Genomic DNA, 25698 nt, shown 5'->3' on the forward strand with positions numbered 1-25698 from the left:
TCGACATAGTCCCTTCCATGTATCACAATATTAGTTTTATACTTAACATGATTTGTAAGGGAAAAAAAACAATAATGATCCAACAATAATGTCTTCGTCAAAGACAAATCTTGTTAATATTCATATAATTCATTCATGTATATACCAACAAATAGAAATAGGATGTAAACAAATTAGAAATAGTACTTTAATGAGATCAAAGTGTCAAATACATAAAGAACACAAAAACTTAACATAATGTCAATAATGGTACCTAATGATGCACATCCTTTCGACATGTTCACCAAATATCCTTAGTAGTCATCCTTTTGTTAATGGATCCGCAACCATAAGGTTAGTGCTAATGTGCTCAATTGACGCTCTTTGCTTTTGAACTTCTTTAATGCCAAAGTATTTTGATTCCATATGTTTAACACCCTTTGAATACTTGTCATTTTTTTAGAAAAAGCCTGCTACAGAGTTATCATAATTAATTTTCAGCAGCTTCGCAATACTGTTGACAATTCCAAGTCTTGAAATAAAGTTCTGTAGCCATAATCCATGAACAATGACCTCAAAGCATGCCACAAACTCAACCTCCATAGTGGATGCAACAATGACAAATTGCTTTGCACTCTTCCATGAGATAACCCTTCTAGCCAAAAGGAACAAATAGCCAAATGTGGATTTTTTGGTATCAATACATCTGACAAAATCTAAATCTGAATATCTTATCATCTCGAGATGATTAGATCTCTTATATGTGAGCATGCACTCTTTTGTTCCTTGCAAGTATCTCAATACTTTCTTAGCAGCCTTCCAATGATCCAATCTTGGGTTACTTTGATATCTGCCAAGCATTTCGACAACAAAACCGGTGTCGAGCTTGGTATAGGTTTGAGCATACATCAAGCTTCCAACAAAGGATGCATAAGAAATCTTTTCCATTTGTGTGTGTTCCAATTCATTCTTTGGGCATAGCATAAGATTGAATTTTTCTCCTTTCTAAATTGGAATAACACTTAAGGAGCATTTCTCCATAGCAAATCTCTCAAAAACTTTATTAATATATGCTTTCAGGGACAACCCTAACAATCCTTGTGGTCTGTCACGGAATATTTCAATTCCAATCACATAGGATGCTCACCCGTATATTTCATTTCAAAGTTATTAGAGATAAATTCCTTGGTCTCATGTAGTAAGCCAAGATCATTTGTAACAAGCAAAATATCATCAACATATAGAATAAAAAATATAAACTTGCCCTCATTGACCTTTAGATATATACACTAATCAATGTTGTTTTCCTTGACTTCAAAGGAAGTGATAGTATCATTGAATTTAAGATACCATTGTTGGGAAGCTTGTTTAAGTCTATATATTGACTTCCTTAATTTACACACCATGTGTTCCGTTCTTCCAGTTGAAAAACCTTCGAGTTAGACCATGTAAACTTCTTCCTCTAAATTCCCATTCAAAAAGATGGTTTTCACATCCTTTTGGTGTTACTCTAAATCCTAATGAGCTACTAATGCCATAATAATTCTAAATGACTTCTTTTGAGAAACCAGTGAAAAGTTCTGTTTGTAGTCAACGCCGTTTTTTTGAGTAAAACCTTTAGCAACGAGTCTAACCTTGTATTGTTCAACATTGCCATTTGAGTCCCGCTAAGTAACCGCAAACATGCAGGTGCTTTAAATTGGATTTCTTTCCTATCCACAATTCAAAAGGAGTCTTTAGAATTGCCTTACTAGGAACCCTATTTAACAAATACATGGTAGTATTTAAAGCTTCCATCTACAATGATAAGAGCAAAGAATAATAGTTTAACATACTCCCAATCATATCCATTAAAGTACGATTATGCCTTTTTGCAACACCATATTGTTGTGGTGTACTTGACATTATTTATTTAGCACATATGCATGCCATGTTTTTCAAGGAATTTAGCAAATGGACCAGGATATTGTTTGTTTTCAGTATATTTTCCATAATATTCACCACCTTTATCAAACTTGACAATTTTCACCTTTCTATCTAATTGCCTTTCAACCTCATTGATAAATACTTCTGAGGCATCCATTGATTGAGATTTTTCATGTAGCAAACAGATATGACCATAATGTGAAAAATGATCAATAAAAATGATAAAATACTTTTCTTTACTGAAAGATGGAATGCTATAAGGGCCATATATATCAGGGTGTATAATTTCAAGAAGTGTGCTTCTCGAGGCTCCTTTTCTTGCTTGTGTGTTTTGTATGTTTTCCTTTAATACAATCTACACAAATGTTAAGATTAGTAAAATCCATATCTTGAAGGATTTCATTCTTTACCAATCTTTATGTTCTTTCTTTGTTTATATGACCCAAACGTTTTTGCCACAAGTAAGCTAAACTTTCATTCACTACACCACGTATAGTACATTATGATGCAAGGTCAATAGAGACTCAACAAAAAGGTTATCAAGCTTGAATTTATATAAACCATCACAAAGAATGCCAAAACCAATGAAATGATTAAGTTTAAAGTTTAAACATGCTGAAACATCTATTCCCAATTTTAAAAGAATATCCAATTGAATCAAGTCTAGATAAGGAAACTAAATTTTTAGAAACAAATGGAACATAAAGAATTTGAAAAAAAGGTCTAAATGATGTTCAATGTCTAAATCAAACGATAGGTTCCAATGGCCTCAATTGGAGCTTTGAATCGGTTCTCCATAAAAATAAACTTTTCATTTGGATTTGTGGTTTAGGTCATAAGGAATCCCTGCATCGTCTTTGAAACTTGAGTGGTACAATCAGAATCAATCCACCAAGTATTATAAGGAACTTTAACCAAATTTGATTTGAAACATATTAAAGCACTAGGCTTACCTTTCTTTTTGAACCATGCCTTATGTTTTAGGTAATCTTTCGTATAGTGTCCAAACTTGTTGTAGAAATGACACTTATAATTCTTGAGTTCCTTCTTGTGGATTTGGGTAGATTGCACTTTTATCTTTGATGCTCCTTACTTGCCCTTTCCATTCTTCCTTTCAAGTTTCTCTTCAGCTCCTTGTTGACCCATGAGATTAACTGAGTGAATTCCTTTTTTCTTAAGCCTTGCTTCCCTTTGAATAAGCATAATTTACAACTCATTCACACTCCACTTATCAGTAATAGTGTTGTAATTTATTTGGAATGGACTATATTCAGGAGGTAAGGAGTTAATGATAAACTGTACAATGAATTCTCACTCGCTTCCAATTCCATGGACCTTAGTTTTGTTGTTGTGTTTATCATCTTAGTGATATGCTGATGCAAGGTACATGAACCATCAAACTTAATGGTGGTCAAAGTACCCATTAATGTCTCAGCAAGTGACTTATCGGTAGAATTAGATTGTGAATGCTCTTCCACAAACTTCATATATTCCTTATCACTTTCAATTTTAGGAATTGTGGACTTAATGTTGTTTGCTATAGTCATTCACATGAATATTAATCTTAATGTGTTTGATCTTTCCTAAGCTTTATTGAAAGACCTCTGTTCATCGGTGCTGGAATCAATAATAGGAGTTTGTTTCTCAGTTTGGAGTGCCAAATCAAGATCCAGAACACCTAGGTGAAATTGGACTTGGTCACACCAATTAGGAAAATTAAGCCCATTGAACATTACAATAGATAAAGCTTGTGAATGAAGAGAAACATGAACAAATACTGTAATAAATATAGAGTGCTCATACATTAATGCATTGAGTTGTAAACTTAAATACATAATACCGATCCAAACAAAAATTCACATAAACATTAAATTCATATTAAAGTTCTCCTTTGGGCGATACAATAATACACAACATAAAACATAATTGATGCTTAATTTTAATTTCACATAATTGACAATTACATGCACTCTAATTAGACATGTCTACTATCTTTGGATATGCTAAACACGTCAAGTTAAGCATACTAATTAACCACAATCATGTCCATAAATTATAAACATAACTAATCAACCTTTGGGTGATCTTAAATATTATATAATAAATGAACTTCAATGTACCCATAACAAGAACAAATATACATCATCTTGTCATCTCATTTATAAGCATCATGTAATTATGGGTAAATGAATTTATTCAATTTGATATCCATGAGGCATTTTGTTTGATCACTTATGTGAATATAGATAAATGTATTATGAATTTCAAATTAAATAAAATTTTTAGTTATGCTAGACTTTCACATTACCAGTATTTAAAATGAAATATACGCAATTAATGACTTCCACATCATGATATTTAAAAAAAAAAATAAAATATGCTAACATGAAATGCTTCTTTATCCTTTTCAATCCATAATTCTTAAGGGGTTAAGATAACAAATGAGTCATATAACGTGTTATAAATGCTTATTGGTGTTAACATAAACTTTCAAGGCCATAGAAATTAACTTTAGGCACTAGGAAACATGGTGACATAAAGGCTAAGCACCATAGCTTCTCTTGAGACCAATAAGAGTAAATCAATATGTTAGAATATGCCAAAAATAAAATAAAATATAATTTATGGGTCACTATGGAATTAATGAATACAAAAGGCTACATCCCAGATGCATAAATATTCTTTTTATTCAATTTGCATAAACACAAGCATATAATTAGGTTAACAGTTCAAAAGTGTTGTTACCTATGCAGAGCTTGATCATTTTCGACTTTTTATTTATTTATTTGTGAATTAAATAATCTTATCCATAAAAGGAGTCACTTTGACCTAAGTGTTGTGCTCCACTTCAAATACTCCTTTTTATCTTCATGTAGTAAAATCCACCAATATTAAAAGTCATCGTTTGTTTAAAACTAATTTTGTTTAATAAAATGGCAAAATAGAAATAAAAGTTTATCTAGATTTAAAATAATCTTTAATAGAAAATCACAAGTTCTTAAACCACAAGCTTTGGTACCAAATGTTAGGAAATTTTCATTTTTCATAATGCAAAATAAACCCTAATTTTTGCTTAAATCATAATACCCAAAGATCGCAGAACAATGTGATTTTCACAACACAAAGTTGAGAGGAAACGTACCTTGATCCATGAGTGATTTATTGAGGGAAAATCAGTATATAAGAAAATTTCAGAATTTAGACATATTAGCTTGATCACTAGTCTCTACAAGATAATAGCCAAAGTGCTATCAGGGCGTCTAAGAGGGGTATTACACGAAACTCTCCATTCTACTTAAGGTGCTTTTGTCCAAGGGAGACAAATATTGGATGTATTTCTTATAGCCAATGAGATAGTGGATGAGAAAAGACGATCAGGGGAGGAAGGGGTTGTCTTCAAAATTGACTTTGAAAAGGCTTACGACCATGTGAGTTGGGATTTTTTGGATCATGTGTTGGAGAAGAAGGGGTTGAGTCCTAGATGGATGAAATGGATGAGAGGCTGTTTGTCCACGGTATCTTTTGCAGTCTTAGTAAATGGAAACGCTAAAGGGTGGGTCAAGGTATCTAGAGATTTAAGACAAGGCGACCCTTTATCCCTTTTTTTGTTTACTTTAGTTGCAGATGTACTGAACAGGATGTTATTGAGAGCAGGGGAAAGAAATTCGTTGAAGGGTTTTAGGGTGGATAGGAATAGAACAAGGGTGTCCCATTTGCAATTTGCAGATGATACCATTTTCTTTTCTAACACTTGTGAGGAAGAATTGCAGACTCTCAAGAGTTTATTGCTAGTATTTGGGCATATTTCTGGGCTTAAGGTTAACCTTGACAAGAGTAATCTTTTTGGCATCAATCTTGATCAGAATCATCTTTCTAGGTTGGCCGAGTTGCTTGATTGCAAGGTTTCTGATTGGCCTATACTCTACTTGGGTCTTCCTTTGGGAGGGAATCCTAAGGCTTGTGGCTTTTGGGATCCAGTGATTGAGAGAATCTCGAGGAGATTAGATGGGTGACAAAAGGCTTACTTATCTTTTGGAGGTAGGATAACTCTTATCCATTCTTGCCTTACCCACATACCTAGCTACTTTCTTTCCTTGTTTAAGATACCTGCTTTAGTGACTGCAAAAATTGAGAGATTTTTTATGGTCAGGGGTTGGGGAAGTAAAAAAGATCATCTTGTTAGTTGGGATGTAGTGTGTAATCCGAAGGCAAAAGGGGGATTGGGATTTGGGAAAATTTCTCTAAGGAATCTCGCTCTCTTAGGGAAATAGTTGTGGAGGTATCATAGGGAGGGTTCAACTCTGTGACATCAGGTTATTTTAAGCATTTATGGGTCACATTCCAATGGTTGGGATGCTAACACTATAGTCAGATGGTCACATCGTTGTCCTTGGAAGGCTATTGCACAAGTCTTTCAGGAGTTTTCCAAGTATACTCGGTTTGTGGTAGGAGATGGGGAAAGAATTCGGTTATGGGAAGATTTTGGTGGGGGAAAGAAGGCCTCATGCAGTCATTTGATTGTTTGCATTTATCACCATCGGTTTCAAATGCGAGATCCTGGTCTTTATCTTTTTCAGGGCTTTTTATAGTCAAATCTTTCTTTCTTGTCTTATCCCAATTTTTTGGTTCTTCTCTAGTTTTCCCTACTAAGTTCGTTTGGAATTCTCAAGTCCTTTTCAAAGTCAAGTCCTTTGTCTGGTTAGTGACACACAAGAAGGTAAATATTAATGACTTGCTACAATTGAGAAGACCCTACAAAGCTCTTAGTCCTGACATTTGTAAGTTGTGCATGAAGCATGGAGAATCAGCAGATCATCTTTTCCTACATTGCTCTTTGACGATGGGGTTGTGACACAGATTATTTCAGGTGGCCAAGATGGATTGGGTTCCCCCAAGGAGCATTTCCGACATGTTGTCCATCAATTATAAAGGTTTTGGTTTATTTAAGAGAGGGATAGTTTTGTGGCAAGCTGCGTGCATTGCTCTAATTTGGGTTGTGTGGCGGAAAAGAAATGCGAGGATATTTGAGGATAAAACAAGGAATTCAGAGTATCTTTGGGATTCTATTCATTTCCTTGCTTCTCTTTGAGCTTTTTGTTCCAAGGTTTTTAAGGGGATTCCCCTAAATGCGTTACAACTTGATTGGATAGCAGTGTGTAATTCCAATGGGTTGGTCTAATCTAGAGAGATTGTTGGTTTTTACATTGTATTTTCCTGTTTTTGTATTCTTGTAGTTTAGTTTTTCTTTGGTGGGAGGATTCCTCATCCTTCTCTTGTACTTCTTTTTTCTATCAATATATCTCTTTGTTGTTTCCTATCAAAAAAATAAAAAAAATAAAAATTAGTATATAAGAAAACTGCGTTTCTCTCTCTTGACCCCTTAGTCTTGATGAACTTTTTTTGATGGAGAGAAAAACTGATATCTATTTTATGGGTAGAGAGAGGACCCATTTTAGATATACCTATTATCCTACTTTCCATCAAAGTGGGCAATTTGTTATTATTTTTTTCTCAAAAAGCTGACCAATAGGATTTTAGCTAATATTATTTATTTATTAAACCATAATTGATATTTAAAACTTAAATGGCATGTGGGCCACTTCATAAAAAATGGTAATAGTAATTGGCAACCATGAATCCAAGTTCTCTATCATGTCTTAAAACCTTTTCTTTCTAAAAGGTGAATTGATCTTAAAGACAATCTCTTCTTTTATGCGGCTTTTCTTATCCACCACTTCATTAGCTGCTAAAAGTGTATCCTAAATTTGTCCACTATGAATAAATGCTCCTTGAGAAAGGTGAATGGTATGTAATAATGTGTATGCCTTATAATTATTATAGGATATTACTGATGTATATGAGTTATTTGATGTAATAATACTGGTAATTTTGTGTTTTATAATTTTGGAATGGGTTTTTAATATAGTTGAATCCAGCTTTGGAAAAAAAAAAAAGTGGATATCTATTAACTCCTCCATGGCTAATTCTGAGTTTTGAGAGTAATTCTAAGTTTATAAAATGAGTCATGCGATCTCTTAATACTAATACTAGTTTTATTTATTCAGAGAATTCTCAAGTGGCAAATGCAAGGTTTCAAGCTGCTGCAGCAATTCGGGATGCAGCTATTAGAGAATGGGGCCTTCTTACATCTGATGACAAGAAAAGCTTGATTAGGTGATTTTACATATTGGAAGTTCTTTTGCTGTTTTTGTTATTTTTTATTTGTTGTGGCAATATTATTACTTTGATAATAAATGAATTAGGTTAAGGAAGGGGATTGCAGTTCCAAACTTCTTCATATGGTAGCTAAATTGTTGAAGGAAGAAAAAGTTAATCAAATCTTTTATAAATGAAGATGTGGTTATGTTAAAAAATTAGTATAATATTTTTAGGGCTTGCTAGATTGGATAGAAACTAAAACTCTTTTCTAGGCTTAATAAAAGGGCCTGTACATGTTCAGCTAATCTTGTTAAAACAGCTTATAAGTTAAAAAGGATCATAATGTGAAAGCTAGAAAGATGTTACGTTTCATAGAAGCTCTATTTTGGCTTATTAGAAACCTATTTCATGTTTAATAAATATTTTGCAAGATTAATATTACTGGTTGAAAATTTTGGCTTTGGTTTTAACTTCTGGCTAAAACAAAAAACAGAAAGTTATCCCAAACAAGGCCTTAAGGAGAGCTTGAGTTTTATAGGAGGCTAAATGAAAAGTCCTAAAAGTTTGAGAGTCTGCAATTTTCCCTCATTTCTAATGGGAGTTCAGGTCGGGTGGAGTTTTCTTTCTTTGAAGACAAATTAAAAAAATTGTGGTCTTTGAAATTGATATTAAAGCATTATGTTTTTATGAAAAGAAATAAAAGATGCATTAAATATGGATGAAAAGTACATGAGTAAGGATGAGGGGGTTCTCCCCACAATATATAAGAAACTGATCAAAATATGACTAAACTCCTCTACTATACAAGAAGACCTATACAAAAAGTTCTAGATCACCTAAGGACATACATAATTGTCATCTCCTTAATTCCGGACTAAGCTCCTCTCATTGTTATCCAATCCTTTTCATTTACAAACCAAATCCCAATTTATCTAAATAACATTGAATGGAATGCCATTAAAGGCATTGGTAGAAGAGGCCCAAAAAGAAGAATAAAAGTGGAGTAGATATCACAACCTCTTTATTGTCCTCCACTTTTCCTTAAAGATGTTAACATTTCTCTCTCGTTACACAATCCAAGGCAATGTGAGACAAGTGATTTTCCATAAGGTGTTGCTTCTAAAGGATCTCCTTAAACCCCTATATGAAATGGTCATCCTGTCGCATATACCCCCAGGTGGAACCTAATCCATCTTAACTAAATTGAATAGCTTGTGCCATAGTGCCAAAGTTATCAAGCAATGTAGAAAGAGGTGGTCAATTGACTCTCCACATCCCATGCATAAGATGGATCGATTAGGACTAATGGATTTATAAGGTCTTTTCAACCATAGTATGTCATTGGTTCTTACCTTCTTGTGTGCTACTAACCAAGTAAAGGTCTTGATGTTAGATGAGACTTTAGATTTTCATAAAAATTTAACTGGAGATAAAGGAATTGCATCTAATACATTGGATATGGCAAAAAAGAGTGATTTTATTGAGAATAAACTAGAATAGGATAAAGACTAAACTCTCGTATTTGCAATAGATGGAGACAAGTAAATAAGAGTGAGTGAGGACATGAGTCTTTCAAAGTTCTTAATTTCTAAATCAGTGAGGTTGTGATGGAAGTTAAGGTTTCAAGAAAGAGAAGAAGAGGTACCAATGATAGCTGATATGGTGAGAGTTTTTTTCTTCTGCAAAGACCTGAAATTTGAGAACACAATGGTTGATTTTCTCATTATAAGTTCTTCTAAAAATGATTTCTTGCCCCATCACCTTCCAAGCTTCCACAAAGCAAGTGTGTGAATAAAAATCCTAGAAGAACTGTGCTATGGCCTTCTAAGGACATCGATGTGACTGTTTTATTAGAATGTTGGCTTCCCATTAATTAGAATGTGTCCCACGAATACTCGAAATAACCTGATGCCAAAGGGTAGAACTTTCCATAGGGACTCTCCAAAGCCACTTCCCTAAGAGAGTAAAATTCTTCAGACAAATCGTTCCAAAACATAAACCTTTAGATTCCTTTGGCATACACACCATATGCCAATTGATAAGATGATCTTTTTTATCCTCCATAGCCCCTAGCCAAAGAAAATTCCTTTGCAATTTCTTCATCTTTAAAACTATTAATACTAGAATCTTGAAAAAGCATAAATAGTTAGAAATGTGAGAGAAGCATGAGTGAATTAGATATATTCGACCACTTAGTGACAAAAAGGTGTTTTTTCCATCCATCTAGTTTCCTTGAGATTCTATCAACCATTGGATCCCAAACCCTGCTTGCCTTCGGATTCCCTCTTATTGGAAGACCGAGATAAGATAAAAGCCAGTATGAGACTTTACAATCAAGCATCAAGGCCAACTTGGATACGAGATCTTGTCTAAATTGATCTTAAACCTTGATATTTGTTTAAAAAACAATGAGATTAGCTTGAGGTTTTTTAGATCTACCATGGAGGATCTAGAGAAAAAATTGATGTTATTTGCAAATTGTAAAAGAGACACTCTAGTCCTATTCTTGTCCACTGAAGCCTTTGATGAGCCACTCTCCTATCTGAGCATCATCTTGCTCAAGACGTTAGTTGCAATAGTGAAAAGGAATAGGAAAAGAAGATCTTCTTGTTTTAAACCTCTGGTTGCCTCACCCTATCCTTTGGCATTTCCGTTTACTAGTATCGGAAAACATGTTGAAGATAAGTAAACCCCCTCCTCTTCTAAGACCTCCATTTTGTGTTAAACCCCTTTCTCTCTAGTGCTAGATCCTAAAAATCTCAATCCACATGATCATAGGCCTTTTCAAAATCAATTTTGAAGATTACCTCTTCTTCCTTTGAATGCCTTTTCTCATCCACCATTTCATTAGCAATTAGATCAACATCCAAAATCTATCTCCCTTTAACAAAAGCTCCCTAGGAGATGTAGATGGTTTCATAGGAAGCTCTTTAGATACGCCATTATAAGACCTTAGCTATGATCTTATACAGATTGGTAATTAGGTTGATAGGTCTGAAATTTGTTTAACTGTTTTTTGGCACAATAGCGATGAAGGTGATATTGGTACTTTTTTTTGTCAGAAACAGATAAATGTATTAAATAAGAATAAAAAAACATGAAAATGATGAGAAATCCTCCTCATGAAATACAGACCTAATCAAATAGAACTAAGTAAACCTCCTTTATACAAGGGGATATACAAAACGTACAAAATTTATATAGGTATGACAACTCCTAGTCCTGTAGACCCTTCCCTAAGGGGTGCAAATCGATAACCAACTAAGTTGAATTACACTCAAAGGATAGGGTTTAAAATTGTTTGTACAATAAGCCCAAAAAGAAACAAAGAAATGAAGCACATCCCACATCATCTCTGGCGTCTTCCAAGTGTCCTTAAAGATCCTAGCGTTCCTCTCTCTCTACACAATCCATAACAAAGAGAGGCACGCGATTCTCCAAAGAGTCTTGCCTCTAAAAGAGTTTCCAAAACACTTGAAAGAGATCACCATCATATCACGAATATTGTCTGGTTGAACCCACACCATCCCCTCCTATGAGAAGATCCTAATTGGACAATATAAGAAGAGATGATCAACTGTCTCATTACTCCTCCTACAAAGAATGCACCTATCAAGGTTAAGGGTTTTAAAAGGTCTTCTCAACTGTAACATGTCATTGGTATTTATCTTCTTATATGCCACTAACCAGGCGAAAGCCATGACCTTAGAGGGGGCTCTTGATTTCCACAGAAAATGAGTAGGGTAGAAAGGAATATAATCTGAAAGATTGGATAAGACTAAAAGAAAATATTTGATTGAGAAACCTCCTAAAGATGATGGAATCCAAGCTTTCGCATCTAGGATAGGAGTCAAATGAACATGGGAAAGTAAAGACATTAGTCTTTCAAGATCCTCAATCTCCACATTTGTTGGATTGTGGCGAAAGATAACATCCTAAGATGAAGAAAAATTATTACCCAATATGGCTGAGATGGCAAGATTTTTTGTTGTACTTTGAACAGTCTTGGAAATTGTAAACAAAACGGATGATCCCCCCACCATAGATCTTCCGAAAAACGAATTTTGGTCATATCACCCACTACAAAGTGGGTGTGTATAGGAAAAACTTGAAAAATATGTGTAATGACCTTCCAGGGGCATCGATGTGACCATCTAACTATATTGTTGGCATCCCATCCATTGGGATGTGTCCCATAGATACTCAATATAACCTGATGCCAGAGGGCAAAACTTTTTAGAGGGTACTTCCAAAGCCACTTCCGTAATAAAGCTTGGTTTCTCAGAGTAATTTTCCCGAACCCTAAACCACCAAACTCCTTAGGTCTATACACTATGTCCCAACTGACTAGGTGGTCCCTTTTTCCTTCCCCAGACCTTGACCATAGAAAATCTCTTTGTAATTTCTCAATCCTTAGAGCTATTGAAATTGGAATCTTGAAAAGAGAAAGAAAGTAGCTCGGGATATGCGTCAAACTGGACTGAATTGGGGTGATTCTACCTCCTAAGGACAAGAAAGCTTTTTTCCAACCATCCAACCTGCTAGAGACTCTATCCAACATTGGTTCCCAAAAGGAAAACGAATTTGGGTTCCTTCCTAAAGGAAGACCCAAATATGTTAAGGGCCACTTAGAAACAACATAATCAAGCAAGGAAGCTAGCTTGGTAGTTTGATCATTACTAATGTTGATCCCAGAAAGAGTGCTTTTGCTTAGATTGATCCTTAGCCTTGACAAATGCCCAAACACTAGCAAAATTTGCTTAAGAAATTGCTACTCTACCAAGGATGCTCTAGAAAAAAGGTGATATTGGTACTTTGATTTATTATCCCATCATTTTGGAATTTCAAGAGCACCATCATAAGATCCCCTTTAATCACATCCCTACACTCTTGAAAGAGTGCAATGGTGAAACAATTAAGCTTGGGGGCCTTTTGTTTACCTAATTGAAAACGACAAAATGTACCTCCTCTTCTGAAAATGGCCAGTCCAACTATACAACACTCTCTTTTGATATGGGAGACCAATCTGGCCTTTCTTTCCTCTAAGAATTGCTTGAGGGCTTGGAGTATAGTATTCCGAAAACATGCACTATCTCCTTTGACACTAGGAATTTTATAAACTTCCTATTTTGCCTACCATTGGCCACCTTATGGAAATACTTGGAATTGCAATCTCCCTCTTTTATCCATTATAAGACCTTAGCTATGATACACCATTACTCTTCTAGTTTCTCCTTTCTTAAGGCCATCATTGTTGAAAGTTTAGGAGTTAGATTCCTTTTCTGCTCATTGATATCAATCCAGACAATGTTCGAACGAATGTCTTTTTTTTTTTCTTTTTTCTGTTTAGATTTGACAAAATCTAGCTTCTTCATGAATTTATAACCTTCACAAACTTCAACTTGACTCTCATGCCACCAACAACAAAATCCTTCCTTGAATTCTGGGTGAAGCAACCACATGTTTTCAAATCTGAATGGAGCTGGACTCCAATTAAATGGAATGGTATCTAGGATGATTGGGCAATGATCAAAGGTTTGTCTGGGAAACACTTCTTGGAGGTTATAAGGGAAACTTTGCTCTCATTCATTTGAGTATAAGAATTTATCCAACCTCTTGCGAATAGGAACATCTTGCATGTTTGATAAAGTGAAAGACGTGTTTTTAAGAGGAGGGTTGATTAATTCACTTTCACTTACGAATTCATCAAAAAACCTCATGACATCGAAATCCCTCCCTCCCCCTCCCCTTCCCCCCTTCCCCAATTTGAAAAGGGTAGACCAAAAAGATCTTGAAGATTCACCCAAAAATCTTTCCTCAAGTTGGATTTATTGGGGCCGTAAATTAAGGTGAGCCAAAAAGTTTCCTCTTCATCCGCAATCAGCTTAATTATTACCGAAAAAGACCTTAGTACCATATTTGAACAACTAAACTTGTTTGATTTCCATATTATCACAACCCCTCCGAATGTCCGACAAGCTGAAAGAACAAACCACTCCTGATTTGTAACTTTCCACATGCTACCCATGAACCTCTTATCACTTGTCTCTTTTCTTGAAGCATCATAATGTCTAAGTTTTAATGACAAAAAAAATCCCCTTCTTTTCTTTCTAGAACCCAACCCTTTAATATTCTGACTAATGATCTTCATGTGAACGCTTAAATGCCTGACAACTACAAGATCAAAACCTAAGAATCACCAAAAAAAATCCAAGAAAAGGTCTATACTTCCTCCTAAAGTATACCTTATCCATAGTTTGTGCACTGCTATTGTCCACTAGGATGACATTTTTATAGTACTTGACTAACTTGATGTTCATAGTTGCCAAAATCGATTGTATATTGACCATTTTACAAGGTGTGAGACACTTTATGTGAAATCCTTCCAACGAAGAGGTTGGTTCTTGAGGTTGACCTTCGATCATGGAATGGGCCTCACTAGGGTCACTAGGTGGTGACCTGTGGAAAAAAAATGCCCTTTAGCTCTTGGTTAGTGATATCTCTAAGGGACTCCACATGTTAAAAAATGGGACTGCCAACATTAGACATAGGTGTTGAGACAAATTTATTCATTGAGGTTACGGTTAGGGAAACTAAATTGGATCCAAATGGTTTCATCAAAGTAAACAGAGACTGGTCATATGTTTTGATGGTGTTTCTTTAACCTTCTACTTATTGGACAAATAATTTTTCTAAATGCTTAAGCTATTAGGATTTGGACCCATAATATGTATCATGCTCTTTAACACTTTCCCTCCATAACTGCATGTGTAGAGATAAACAAACTTATAGACAAATAAATCACAACAATCTCCTTTGAGCTTGCATGCATGTGGAGAGACAAACAAGACCACGAGCAAACGAATCAAGACAAGCTCCTTTGTGTTCTGTGCGTGGGTTTACTAAATTGAGGAATAAATATGTGATGATGAGGTTTGAACTTATGACCTCCTAGTAAATGAGGTCTAATACAAAATAAATATGTGATGTGGTTTGAACTCATGACCTCCTACTAAACAAGGACTAATACCATGTCGAGCAACCAATTTTCTTAAAAGCTTAATGTCACGGACTTAGTCTTTTCCTAAGCTCATGCGGCACTTAGACAAGTCAAGATCCTTGATTTTGCTAAGGCAATCTTAATCCTGATGCTTGACTTACTAGGCTAAGATATACATGACTTGGAAGCTAGTAGGCACACATAGGCAACACTTGAAGAATAGGAAGCTTTATTGCTCTCAAAGGATGCTTTACAAGTGCTTGGAAGCTCACTTGCTTGGTTAGGAAGTGATTTGGGTGGTGCCTTAGCCAAATGAGACCCTCACTTATTTATAAGCACCAATGGAACTCTTTGGAACCCACAAAGGTTCCCCACTATCCTAGAATTCTCTAGAAGACTATACAAAATCTATGTACAAATATTTACAAGGCATGTCTGGAAGTCTCTAGAACATCCCATAGGCTTCTCTTGTCTTCCACCCTTTATGTAGAGAAGTGTTGGTGTCTCTAGCCTTTTCTAGAACCTTCCACACTCTTCCCACCAATGGCTAAGTGTAGGTGGTTTTAGGAGTCTCCAAAAGCTTCCTATCCTCTATATAAGTCTGTGGGGAGGGTTATTTGAACAGGTCGTGACATTAAGCTATTAGAAAAATTAGTTGTCCAACAACTGTATATGTTGAGCCACTTAATGGAAGATGTGTGAAGGGGTTTTTCAGAGTTCTGCCATAGTGGGTTGCTTACAAAAACACAGATGCTGCATTTATAACACTTGTTTTGTAGAAACCCCCACCAACTAAATTTCAAATTCCAGGCCCATATGTTTAGTGACAACTCTCTACAAAACCATCACCAATGTTCCAGTCAAACATTTTTTGAGTGGCAATATAGTCAATTTTTTCACTTTCATAGGCAGGCTTTATGAGAGTAGATAGATTCTGAATGTGGTAGAAGTTGCTAATTAGTTGGTCGATGAGAAACTATAATCAAGAGGGGAAAGGAATGGTGTTCAAGGTCAATCTTGAAAAGACATATGATCTTGTGGATTAGGATTTCTAGGACCCTGTTTTCCATAGAAGAGTTTTCTGTTCTAGGTGGAGATCATGGATTAGGAATTGTGCATCATTGGTTACTTTTGCTGTGCAAATTGTTATGTAGAAGGTCAGTTAAAAAAGTCTACTGTCTGAGACGAGCTGACTCACTTGCTCCTTTCATTTTTATAGTTGCAGTTAATGTTGTAATCGAAATGACAGCCCAAAGGACAATGGTATTTTGGAAGGTTTTTGGATGGGTAGAAGTTGTATCATAATGTCACATGTACAGTTTGTGGATGATAGTGTTTTCTTCTTCAGAGTTAAAGCAGAGGGTATGTGCAACAGTAAGCTTATTCTTTTAGTTTTTGATATGAATTTCAAGGCCTAATATAAACCTGAATAAAAGCACCCTTTAGTGTACTAATGTCAATTACAACCATCTCTTTGGATTAGCTTCACTCTTTAGTTGTAGGAGTCAATTGACCTTTCATGTACTTGTGCCTTTAAGTGTGAAGTTTAGAACACCAAGCTTTTAGGATCTTGTTTTTGAAAGGATCTTTTATAGTTTGGATGGGTGGAAGAAAGCCTATCTTTAGGAGGTAGAAACTCGTACAATCTTGTTTGGCTCATAACCACATGTATTTCTTGTTTCTCTCCAAGATTCTAGTTAAGCTTACTTTTAGTGTCAGTAAAATTGTGTTGAACTTTTTGTGATTAAGAATCAGGGAAGGCAAGAAAAATCATCTTATAATTTGGAATTGGGTTTGTAGATTGAAGAATTAAGTGGGCTTGAGCATTGAAAAGATTTCTTTGAGGAGTAGGACTCTTTTAGACATGTGGCTTTGTAGGTTTCATACAGATTTACACTTTATGATAAGAGGATGTTTAGGACACTTATGGTTTATACTCTAATAAATGGAATGCCAATATTGTGGTTAGATGGTCACACCGTTCCCTATAGAGAGACATTGCCCAGGTTCTCCCTGATTTTTCTTGATACATCTGGTTTTTAGTTGTAGATGGTTGGAGATTCATTTTTAGGAAGATTTATGGTGGGAATATCAACCTTCTTGAGCTTAATTTTCTATTCTCTAATTGATCTTGAGGCCTAGAGATTCCCTTATTTCCTCAATCCTTGACCATTCCTCTTCCCTTTTGTCTCAGAATTTCAATTTTGCCATAATATATCTGTCAGGAAATTGACAATCCGTCATTACTTAAGCCCTTTTTTCCTTCATGTTTATTGATCACCCTCTTTTCCTAATAAGAGGATAGTCCTGGACCCCTTTAGGATTGCTTTCCTCATGGTTTTTTCTAAATCTGTTGACCCTTATAACTTGCTTGCAATCAATTTGATTGGAAGTCCACCTAAAGTCATATCTGGTATGGTTTTAGCCAATAATATGGTCAATATCAAAGAGATATGGTACAGTTATTGAGGTCTTTGAAGATCTTTGGTCCTGATTTGTTTGGGCTGCTGGAAAACTTTGAACCATCTTTTCTTACATTGTTAACTTGCACTTCAATTGTGGTACAACTTATTTAGGCTTTCTGGGACTTCTGGTTTTCCTCCATGAGTGTTACTGCCATGATGGTCATGTTCATTCTTTGGAGGACATACCAAGAGCAAGGTTCTTCAGTGGTTGATCATAGTCACTATCCTTGGGTTAATGTAGCTTGAGAGAAGTGCCTGCATTTTCAAGGACAAGTTGAGGCCTGGGGAGGCATTGTGAGAAGACATGGTGTACTCTCCTATCTTTGGATATCAGTGACTGCTACCTTTTTTGGTCTTTCATTGGATGTTGTCTTGTTGAATTGGAGCTGAGCTTGTTCTACTGGCTAAGATAATGGAAGTGCAGACAAGGTGGAACCCTCCTCCAATGGGTGCACTTGTGCTTAAGTTTTATTGGTGTTCTTTAGGAAACTTGGGTTGGTGAGTGATTGGTTGTGTTCTCAGGGATCACAGTGACGGAGAGGGCAGAACATTCCCTGAACCTTCTGGGATGGGCTTATTAGTAGAGGCAAAAACAGTAGCCTGGTTGGAAATCTTGCTTCAAGATCTTTGGGTATTATTATCTCTTGGTAGAAGGGGATTCAATCACTATTTTAGTACTGGCCTTAGAGGAGAAGAGAGGTTCATGGAAGTTTAATTGTTGGTTGCACGGAATTATAGATATTGCTAGAGGATTGGATGCTATTATTATGGATTCATTATTTAGCTAAACGGATAGAGGTTTGGCTAGCCAAGAAAGGTGCATCACAGTTAAATGTTCTTCATATGAATTTGATACCACCTTGAGTTGTAGTCCTATAGTCTTTGTTTGGCATCTTGGTTTGTGTTGGCAGTCTTTCTTTTATTTGATTTGTTTTTGTAATATTCTTGAAGAATAACTCATCCTTCTTGTACTTTCAAATTCGTATCAATGAATTTTTGGTACTTATCAACAAAACTGCCATTAGTGGTTCATTTGGACATTTTAGACATTGGTTAATTTTCTTTTGATAAAGACTGATGAACATAACTTTTTAAATATTTATGCTCAACTCATGAATGAGTGTATTTTCTTTGCAGTTTTTGTTTGTGTTTTGTAATGCAACATGCCAGTTCTCCTGAGGGCTATGTCCAATCAAAGGTTTCTTCTGTTGCTGCTCAATTGATGAAAAGGGGTTGGTAAGTTATGTATAATTTTGGTTTTGATTAAATGCCCTATATGGGGAAAAAAGAAAAAAGAAAAAAGAAAAAAAAACAGAAGAAATCTCAATTTTGATTAATTTGAGAGAACATGCAACATATGCATTACAATGCCTTTTTACAATAAACTATGGCATCATTTCCTAAACTTTTAGTATCTATTCAATTGCTATCCTATGCTTTGTGCAATGCAATTCTTTCTTATTCAATTAAGATTTTCACCTGAGAGACTCTGCAATTTAGGACAATAAAATGATGATTTAATCTGTCTGAAATGGAACATCTAGTAATGTGGACTATAAAATAACCTGTTCACAATGATTCCAAGTGACACCCAATGCAAGACTCGCCTATTATCCTGTCAAATTACCCAAAGAAACCACTACTTCCAAGTGGTGGAACCATGTAGAATGAGGTAATTGCAGGGGGTGCAATCCATGTGTGCTGGAAGCATGACTCAAAAAAGTATACCAGCCTAAGAAAAAAAAAGGAAATAAAGCTTGAAATAGCCAAGACATTGTTACTACTTAAATAACTAATGAACTCCAAAGAACTCAAAGCTAAAGTAAACTCAAAGGGGTGTAGGCTCCATTACCTTCTTTCATTGGCCAATTTCTTGTACTACCCAAAGAGAAGCTATTTAAAAGTTTTTGGCATTGCCCAATTTTCCATATTTTCCACTTATAACCTATCTCCAGAAAGCTACCCTTTTAGATGCGTATCACCAACTTCACTTACACAAAAACCCTTTATTAAGCAAAAAGAATCTTCTTACACCAAAACCCCCCTCTTCTTTTTTCCGTGCTGACAGATGATCACTTCACTAAATTCGAAATCCCTGTCTCCTCACAGGAAATCTCTTTGAATCTTCTCAAGCCTCTTTCTAACTTTTCTTGGGATGGAAACTTGGGGAGCCTTTTATGTTATGATATGTTTAGTTTTATATTTTTTGCATTTCAAAAGAAATAATGAATAACTTTTTAAGGTAAGAAGTATTAACTGGAGGGTATAAAAATTGGGGCATAAAAGCTGCATTATGAGCTGTAATTGGAATTCCTAATTGGCTATATTAGAATGAAAGATTATGTTTTAACTAAAATACCGAAAGCAGGAGATTAGTTTTGAGTTTGGGTTGGGGGAAGGGTGTGTTGATTGGTTTGGGTTTCAAGTGGTGATGATTAGCATAAACAGGGGCTTAGTTTTCTAAAATAATGTCTAGTTGGTGTTTTTCTTTTTTAACGAGGAGTTTTGAACAATCTGAAGCTTTAAAGGGATCTATATGATTCTTCTTCTCTACTAAAACCAACCAATATTTTTTATAGTAGGGTTTTGTATATTGTTAGTTTATAAATTCATCCTTATCAACCCTTTGAGGTCATATTCTAGGATCTCTTGAGAGATAATTTGGCTTAAGCGAAAAAATGGAGCAGTAATTCACATGCTAGGATAGGGCTCCTCCCTTCCTCTACTCTTGATCATAGTAAATTATGTTGGAGTTTCTTAGTTAAATTAACTGACTGGTATCTTAAAGACAGATAGAATCAGGGCTATTCTGCTGTCTTATGGGTTCTTCCTGCCATCCAGTGTTATAAAATTGTTTCTAACAAGGGTCCTAAAATGGTGGAGCTCTAGGTTCCCTCCTAGATGGAACCTTAGATTGAAACAGGAGCCAACTATATTTCTACAACCAACAGAGGAGCAGTGTTTATTGAATGATCTTTGCCTGCACTGGTCTTGACAAGGTGCATTTATGTAAATTAATTTTCAGGCCTGATTCAAGAACAGCTAGGAGGATGCATCTAAAAGTTAAGAATATTATTGACCCTAGCCTATGAGACCATTGGCATTATCTGCAAACTGAAGTTGAGACACCTAATATAATTTCTCCAAGCCTCAATCTTTGATGAAGCTGATATCTACAGCCTTTAACATCATCCAAGTGAAGTTCTCCACCATGTTTAGCACTTCACTATGTGAAAAGTTCTGCCAAACTGGAACCTCAGATCTGGACTTAGTTTTTATGCTAAGGAGATCCAAAGTGATACTGTGATTTTCATAACATTTTGCTGTTGGGTCTGTGTGATAAAGATGTTTCAGATAATATTATTCCATTATGCCAGCTATCCCATGTTGCATTTCATATTTCAATTTAGCATTGCATAAAATTCCAAGTTAGTTACTTAAGTGAAACTGAAACTTTGTAGTTATCATGCCAAGTATGTTCTATGTGTAGGCTAGACTTTGCAGCTGCTGAGAAGGAGGCATTCATGTATGAGGTATCAATGTTATCACAAATATACTTTCGTATCAATGTTTTAGTCTACACCAGTCCTATTTTGTAGTAATAATCTCTTTTGTTCTATTTCTACCTGTTATTTGATTTTCCTTTTGTTTATTTTAATGCAATAATTAGGTTAGGGCATTAGCAGATGTACTTATATAAATGGTCCTAAAGGCCTTCTTTGTTCTTCCTTTCCCCATGTCATGCATATACATATTTTTTGGATCAGCAACGGCAAATTCATTGCATCAAAATGGTTAGTACAAAGAGGATTACAAAATGTTCCAAATACAAAATATAGCACAGAAATCATGATACAAACTTAAGGTAGTAAAAAATTTCTTACAAGAGAAACGGACTGCTTTGCTCTTTGTTGGCTAAATTTTATACAGCTTGATCAGTCTAGTGTGGAACCCAAGAAAAAGAGTATCCCAATAAAGATGTCAAACTTAACTGACCAATTTAGATCTAAATATATTTTTCATAATTTGTTTAATTGATTTCTCAGCAATTATTCTAAGAAAAACAAATTGGAGAGACAGGCCAATTTTAAGTGGTCCTTGACTCCTTGTGGGATTCTCATGAGACCCAGTCAAGTAAAGCAAGGAACTCTTAGAAAAAAATGAGTACAAGAGAGTACTGATAATGTGCCCACAAATATAAAATTTGAATCCACATTTAACTGATCATCTTCATGAATCCTTTGACAACCATCAACAAGAATCCAGGTGTAGTTGCAAACCAAATCCATGATCAGCCAGTGCAGGCTTCAATTAATTTAAGTCCACTGAATTCACAAGAAAATATCCATATCTATCAATAAGATATGTCTGGGTTTTCAAGTTTTATCTAATGATTCTCCTAAATCTCAGAAGAACTGGAAATTAAGTTCTTCCTTGATGCACTAAAAGATTTTCTGATTTTTATAAAGATTTATCTTAATATGTTTTACATCTGCATTTGGACTTAAACTAATTTCTTTTCTGATTTGTTTCTTGCAAATTTCTATACAGTCTCTCCCTAATTCTCTGTTTATAGAGAAAAATCATTGATGGAAAAGGACTTTAGAAGAGCCTTGAATTAGTTGGATCAACTGCACAATGAACCGACTAGATTTCAGCAACTGTTCATCCTTGATGGATTGAAGAGCTGGTTTGATCAATTGTGATCAGTTATATGAATTGATTGATTGAGCAATTCCTAAATCAATTGAAAAGAAATAGCAAACTATTGGTCATCCATCAAGCACAATCCTCGATCCATTGAAGCTGCGTTTCTCAAAATGAAAATTCTGTTTTGTTTTGTGCAATATATTCTTAGAGTTTTTGAGTCACGTATCATACCTAGAATTGCTTGGTTGATTCATTCTTGAAAACTTTTATTTTTTATTTTTAATCAAAAACAAAAGATAGATTAATTATGAAAAAAGTATAAGAGAAATGATTAGTCGTCCTCCCCACAAAATATGGGATATTGATCAAAGATTAAACAAGTCCACTATACAAGGAGAATTGTACATAGAGGTATAGACCACTTAAGGATTAACAAAGGTAACATTTACCTAAAATCGGACTCAACTCCTCTTATTGTTATCTGCTCAATTTGATTTATAAACTAAATGTCAACTAAGTTGAATAACCTTGAGTGGAATGCCTCTAAATATGGCAACACAAGAGGCCCATAAGGAGGAACAAAAGTGAAGTAAATCCCATAACATCTATTCCATTCTCCACTTTTCCTCAAAGATCCTAGTATTTCTCTCTTGCCACACAATCCAAAGCATAGTGTGACAAGAGATTTGCCAAATGGTCTTGCCTCTAATAGAACACCCTAAATCTTTAAATGAGATGGTCATCATGTCACATATACTCCTGGGTGGAACCCAATCCATCTTGGTTAGATTGAAAAGCTTATGCCAAAGCCCTAATGTCAATGGGCAATGTGAAAGAGATGGTCGATCAATTCTCCATTTCCCATGCATAAGATGCATCAATAAGGACTAAGGAATTTATAAGGTTTTCTCAATTCTAGAATGACATTAGTGTTTACCTTCTTGTGCGTCACTAACCAAGCAAAGGCCTTGACATGTGATGAGGCTTTTGATTGTCATAATAATTTGGCTAGGAAGAATGGGATTGAATTTGATAAATCAGACAAGGCCAAGAAAAATGATTTTATTGTCAATAAACTTGAAGAAGATAAAGACTAAGCTTTTGTATCTGTGGTAGATGGAGACAAGTGCAAAAGAGTGAGTGCATGAGTCTATCAAGGTTTTCAATTTACAGATTAGTGAGATTATAGTAGAAGGTAAGGTTCTAAGAAAGTGAAGAGGAGTTACTAAGGACAACCAATATTGTGATAACTCTATAAAGACTTGAAAATTGTTAACACAATGGTTGATTTCCTCACAAAAAATCTTCCTAAAAACGGATTCTTGCCTCGTCACCCAACACAAAGTGAGCATATGAAGAGAAGTCTTGAAAAACTCGTGCAATGGTCTTCCAAGGACATCTTTATGACCATCTAACTAGAATGTTGGTGTTCTATCCATTAGGATATGTCCCATAAATGCTCGAAATAACTCGATGTTAAAGGGAAAAACTTTCTCTAGGGAACCTCTAGAGCCGCATCCCTAAGAGCACAATTTCTTAGAGAAGTTTTCTCATCACTACACATTTAAACTCTTTTGGCCTACACACCATGTTCTAACTGATAAGATGATCTTTTTACCCTCCGTTGTCCCTGACCAAAGAAAATCCTTTTGCAATTTCTCAATCTTTAAAGCTATTGATACTGAGATCTTGAAAAGAGATAAGAAATAGCTAGGGATGTGGGACAAGCATGACTGAATTAAAGTTATTTTTTTTTTTTTGATAGGTAAAGATACAATTCATATAAAAAGAGACGCCAAAAAAGCAACTCAAGGTATACAATACCTATACACCCACCTCCAAAAGGGCTAAAAAGAACCTAGATGGCCCAGAAAACAACCTTAATTAGAGCCCAACCAATCAATAAAATTAACTATAGTTAGAAGGCCATCAACTATAAACAACTTAGCCTCTGACCAAATAGAAAGAGTATTTTAGACTCTGGATTGACAACACATCATCCTCAAAGGCCAATCTATTTCTTACCTTCCAAACCGTCCAAATAATGTAAAGAGGAGTAGCTCTCCACACCTTCTTGTGCTTTTTTCCCACAAAAGAAACCATGCCAACTAAGTAGAGTCTCTCTAACTAAAGAAGGCAACACCTAAGACACCCCAAATAAAGTAAAGAGTAAATCCCATAAAGCCCTTGTTTTTGAACAATGTGGAAGAAGATGGTATATGGTCTCCTCTTTCTCAAGACACATAAAGCATCTATTTTCGAAGGCCCATCCTCTTTTCTGAACAATATCTAGGGTTAGGACTTTGCCCCACATAGCCTCCCATGTAAAGAAACTAATCTTGGGCTGCACACACGCATTCCAAATGCAGCTAGAGGGAAACAAGGACGGACAGCCCGCTTCTAGGGCAAAGTAGAGAGACTTGACCGAGAACTTTCCACTCTTTGTTTCAGTCCACGACACCATATCATCCACATCTCCAAGCACTCTCTTCCCATGTAGCCGCTCCAAGAATCTTTCCGTCTCCTCTACCTCCCAATCATTGAAGGCTCTTGAAAAACAGGGGTTCCAACCCCCCAAACCCCCCTCAGCCAAGGGGTCCCGAATATCCGCCACCCACGCTTCCTTATCAACAGACAAAGCAAACAAGGAAGGAAAAGACACACACAAAGGGGAATCCCTGCACCATCTATCTTTCCAAAATCTCACTCTTCGCCCATTACCTACAATAAATAACATCCTGGTGCCCACCAACTCCCAATCCATCCTTATTCCTTTCCACAACCCCACACCATGCGCCTCTCTCACTTCTCGAGAGCACCAACCCCCTCTATCTTCCCCATACTTCCCTCTAATCACTTGATTCCACAAGGCCTCTCTCTCATTTGCGAAACGCCAATTCCAGTTAGAAAGAAAAGGCTCATTGAGAATGGAAAGACATTTGACCCCCAAACCCCCTTTCTTCTTACTTAAGCACACCAACTCCCATCTTACTAAATGAGGCTTTCACTCCAAATTACTACTACCCCAAAGGAAATCCCTTTGAATTTGCTCTAGTCTCCATCTAATTGAGCTTGGTAAGCACAACAGTGACATAAGATAAATAGGTAAATTCGAAAAAGTGCTTCGGATTAGAGTCGCCTTCCCTCCCTTGGATAAATATCATCTCTTCTTGTTCACATGGGTAACCTTCTACGGAAACGCTCTTTCACTCCATCCCGCACTATTACTGACTTAAACGGAGCACCCAAGGGAAGACCCAAATAAGTGGACGGTAGACTACCCACTCTACACCCAAAGTCCAAAGCAAGATCATCAATATTCTCTACCCTCTCTACTGGAATGAGTTCACTTTTTTCCAAGTTTATTCTCAACCTTGACACGGCCTCAAACCATATAAGTAACCAACTAAGGTAAGTCAGATGGTCTTGAGAAGCTTTGCAGAACACCAAGGGCCCTTTTCTCTCCTCCAAAGACAAAAGGGCCCTTTTCCCATCTAGTCTCCTTGAGGCGCTATTAAC

The 25698-nt window shown here is 35.8% G+C and overlaps 1 protein-coding gene across 8 annotated transcripts in view; it reads left to right on the forward strand.

Moving 5' to 3' along the window:
* The window catches only part of LOC117930779 (exportin-4-like), a 90089-nt gene that overhangs the window by 23401 nt on the left and 40990 nt on the right, over positions 1 to 25698 (forward strand). For 6 of the 8 annotated variants that reach the window (XM_034851501.1, XM_034851503.1, XM_034851502.1 and 3 more), the window contains exons 3-5: positions 7971 to 8079; positions 18667 to 18765; positions 21020 to 21062. In XM_034851501.1, coding sequence (XP_034707392.1) covers positions 7971 to 8079; positions 18667 to 18765; positions 21020 to 21062 — 251 coding nt within the window. Of the gene's footprint in view, positions 1 to 7970; positions 8080 to 18666; positions 18766 to 21019; positions 21063 to 25698 lie in introns of those variants that run through there. The other 2 variants (XM_034851508.1, XM_034851504.1) reach the window with 2 other exon arrangements.

This window comes from Vitis riparia, chromosome 14 (assembly GCF_004353265.1).
Source record: "Vitis riparia cultivar Riparia Gloire de Montpellier isolate 1030 chromosome 14, EGFV_Vit.rip_1.0, whole genome shotgun sequence".
NCBI classification, from domain to species: domain Eukaryota; kingdom Viridiplantae; phylum Streptophyta; class Magnoliopsida; order Vitales; family Vitaceae; genus Vitis; species Vitis riparia.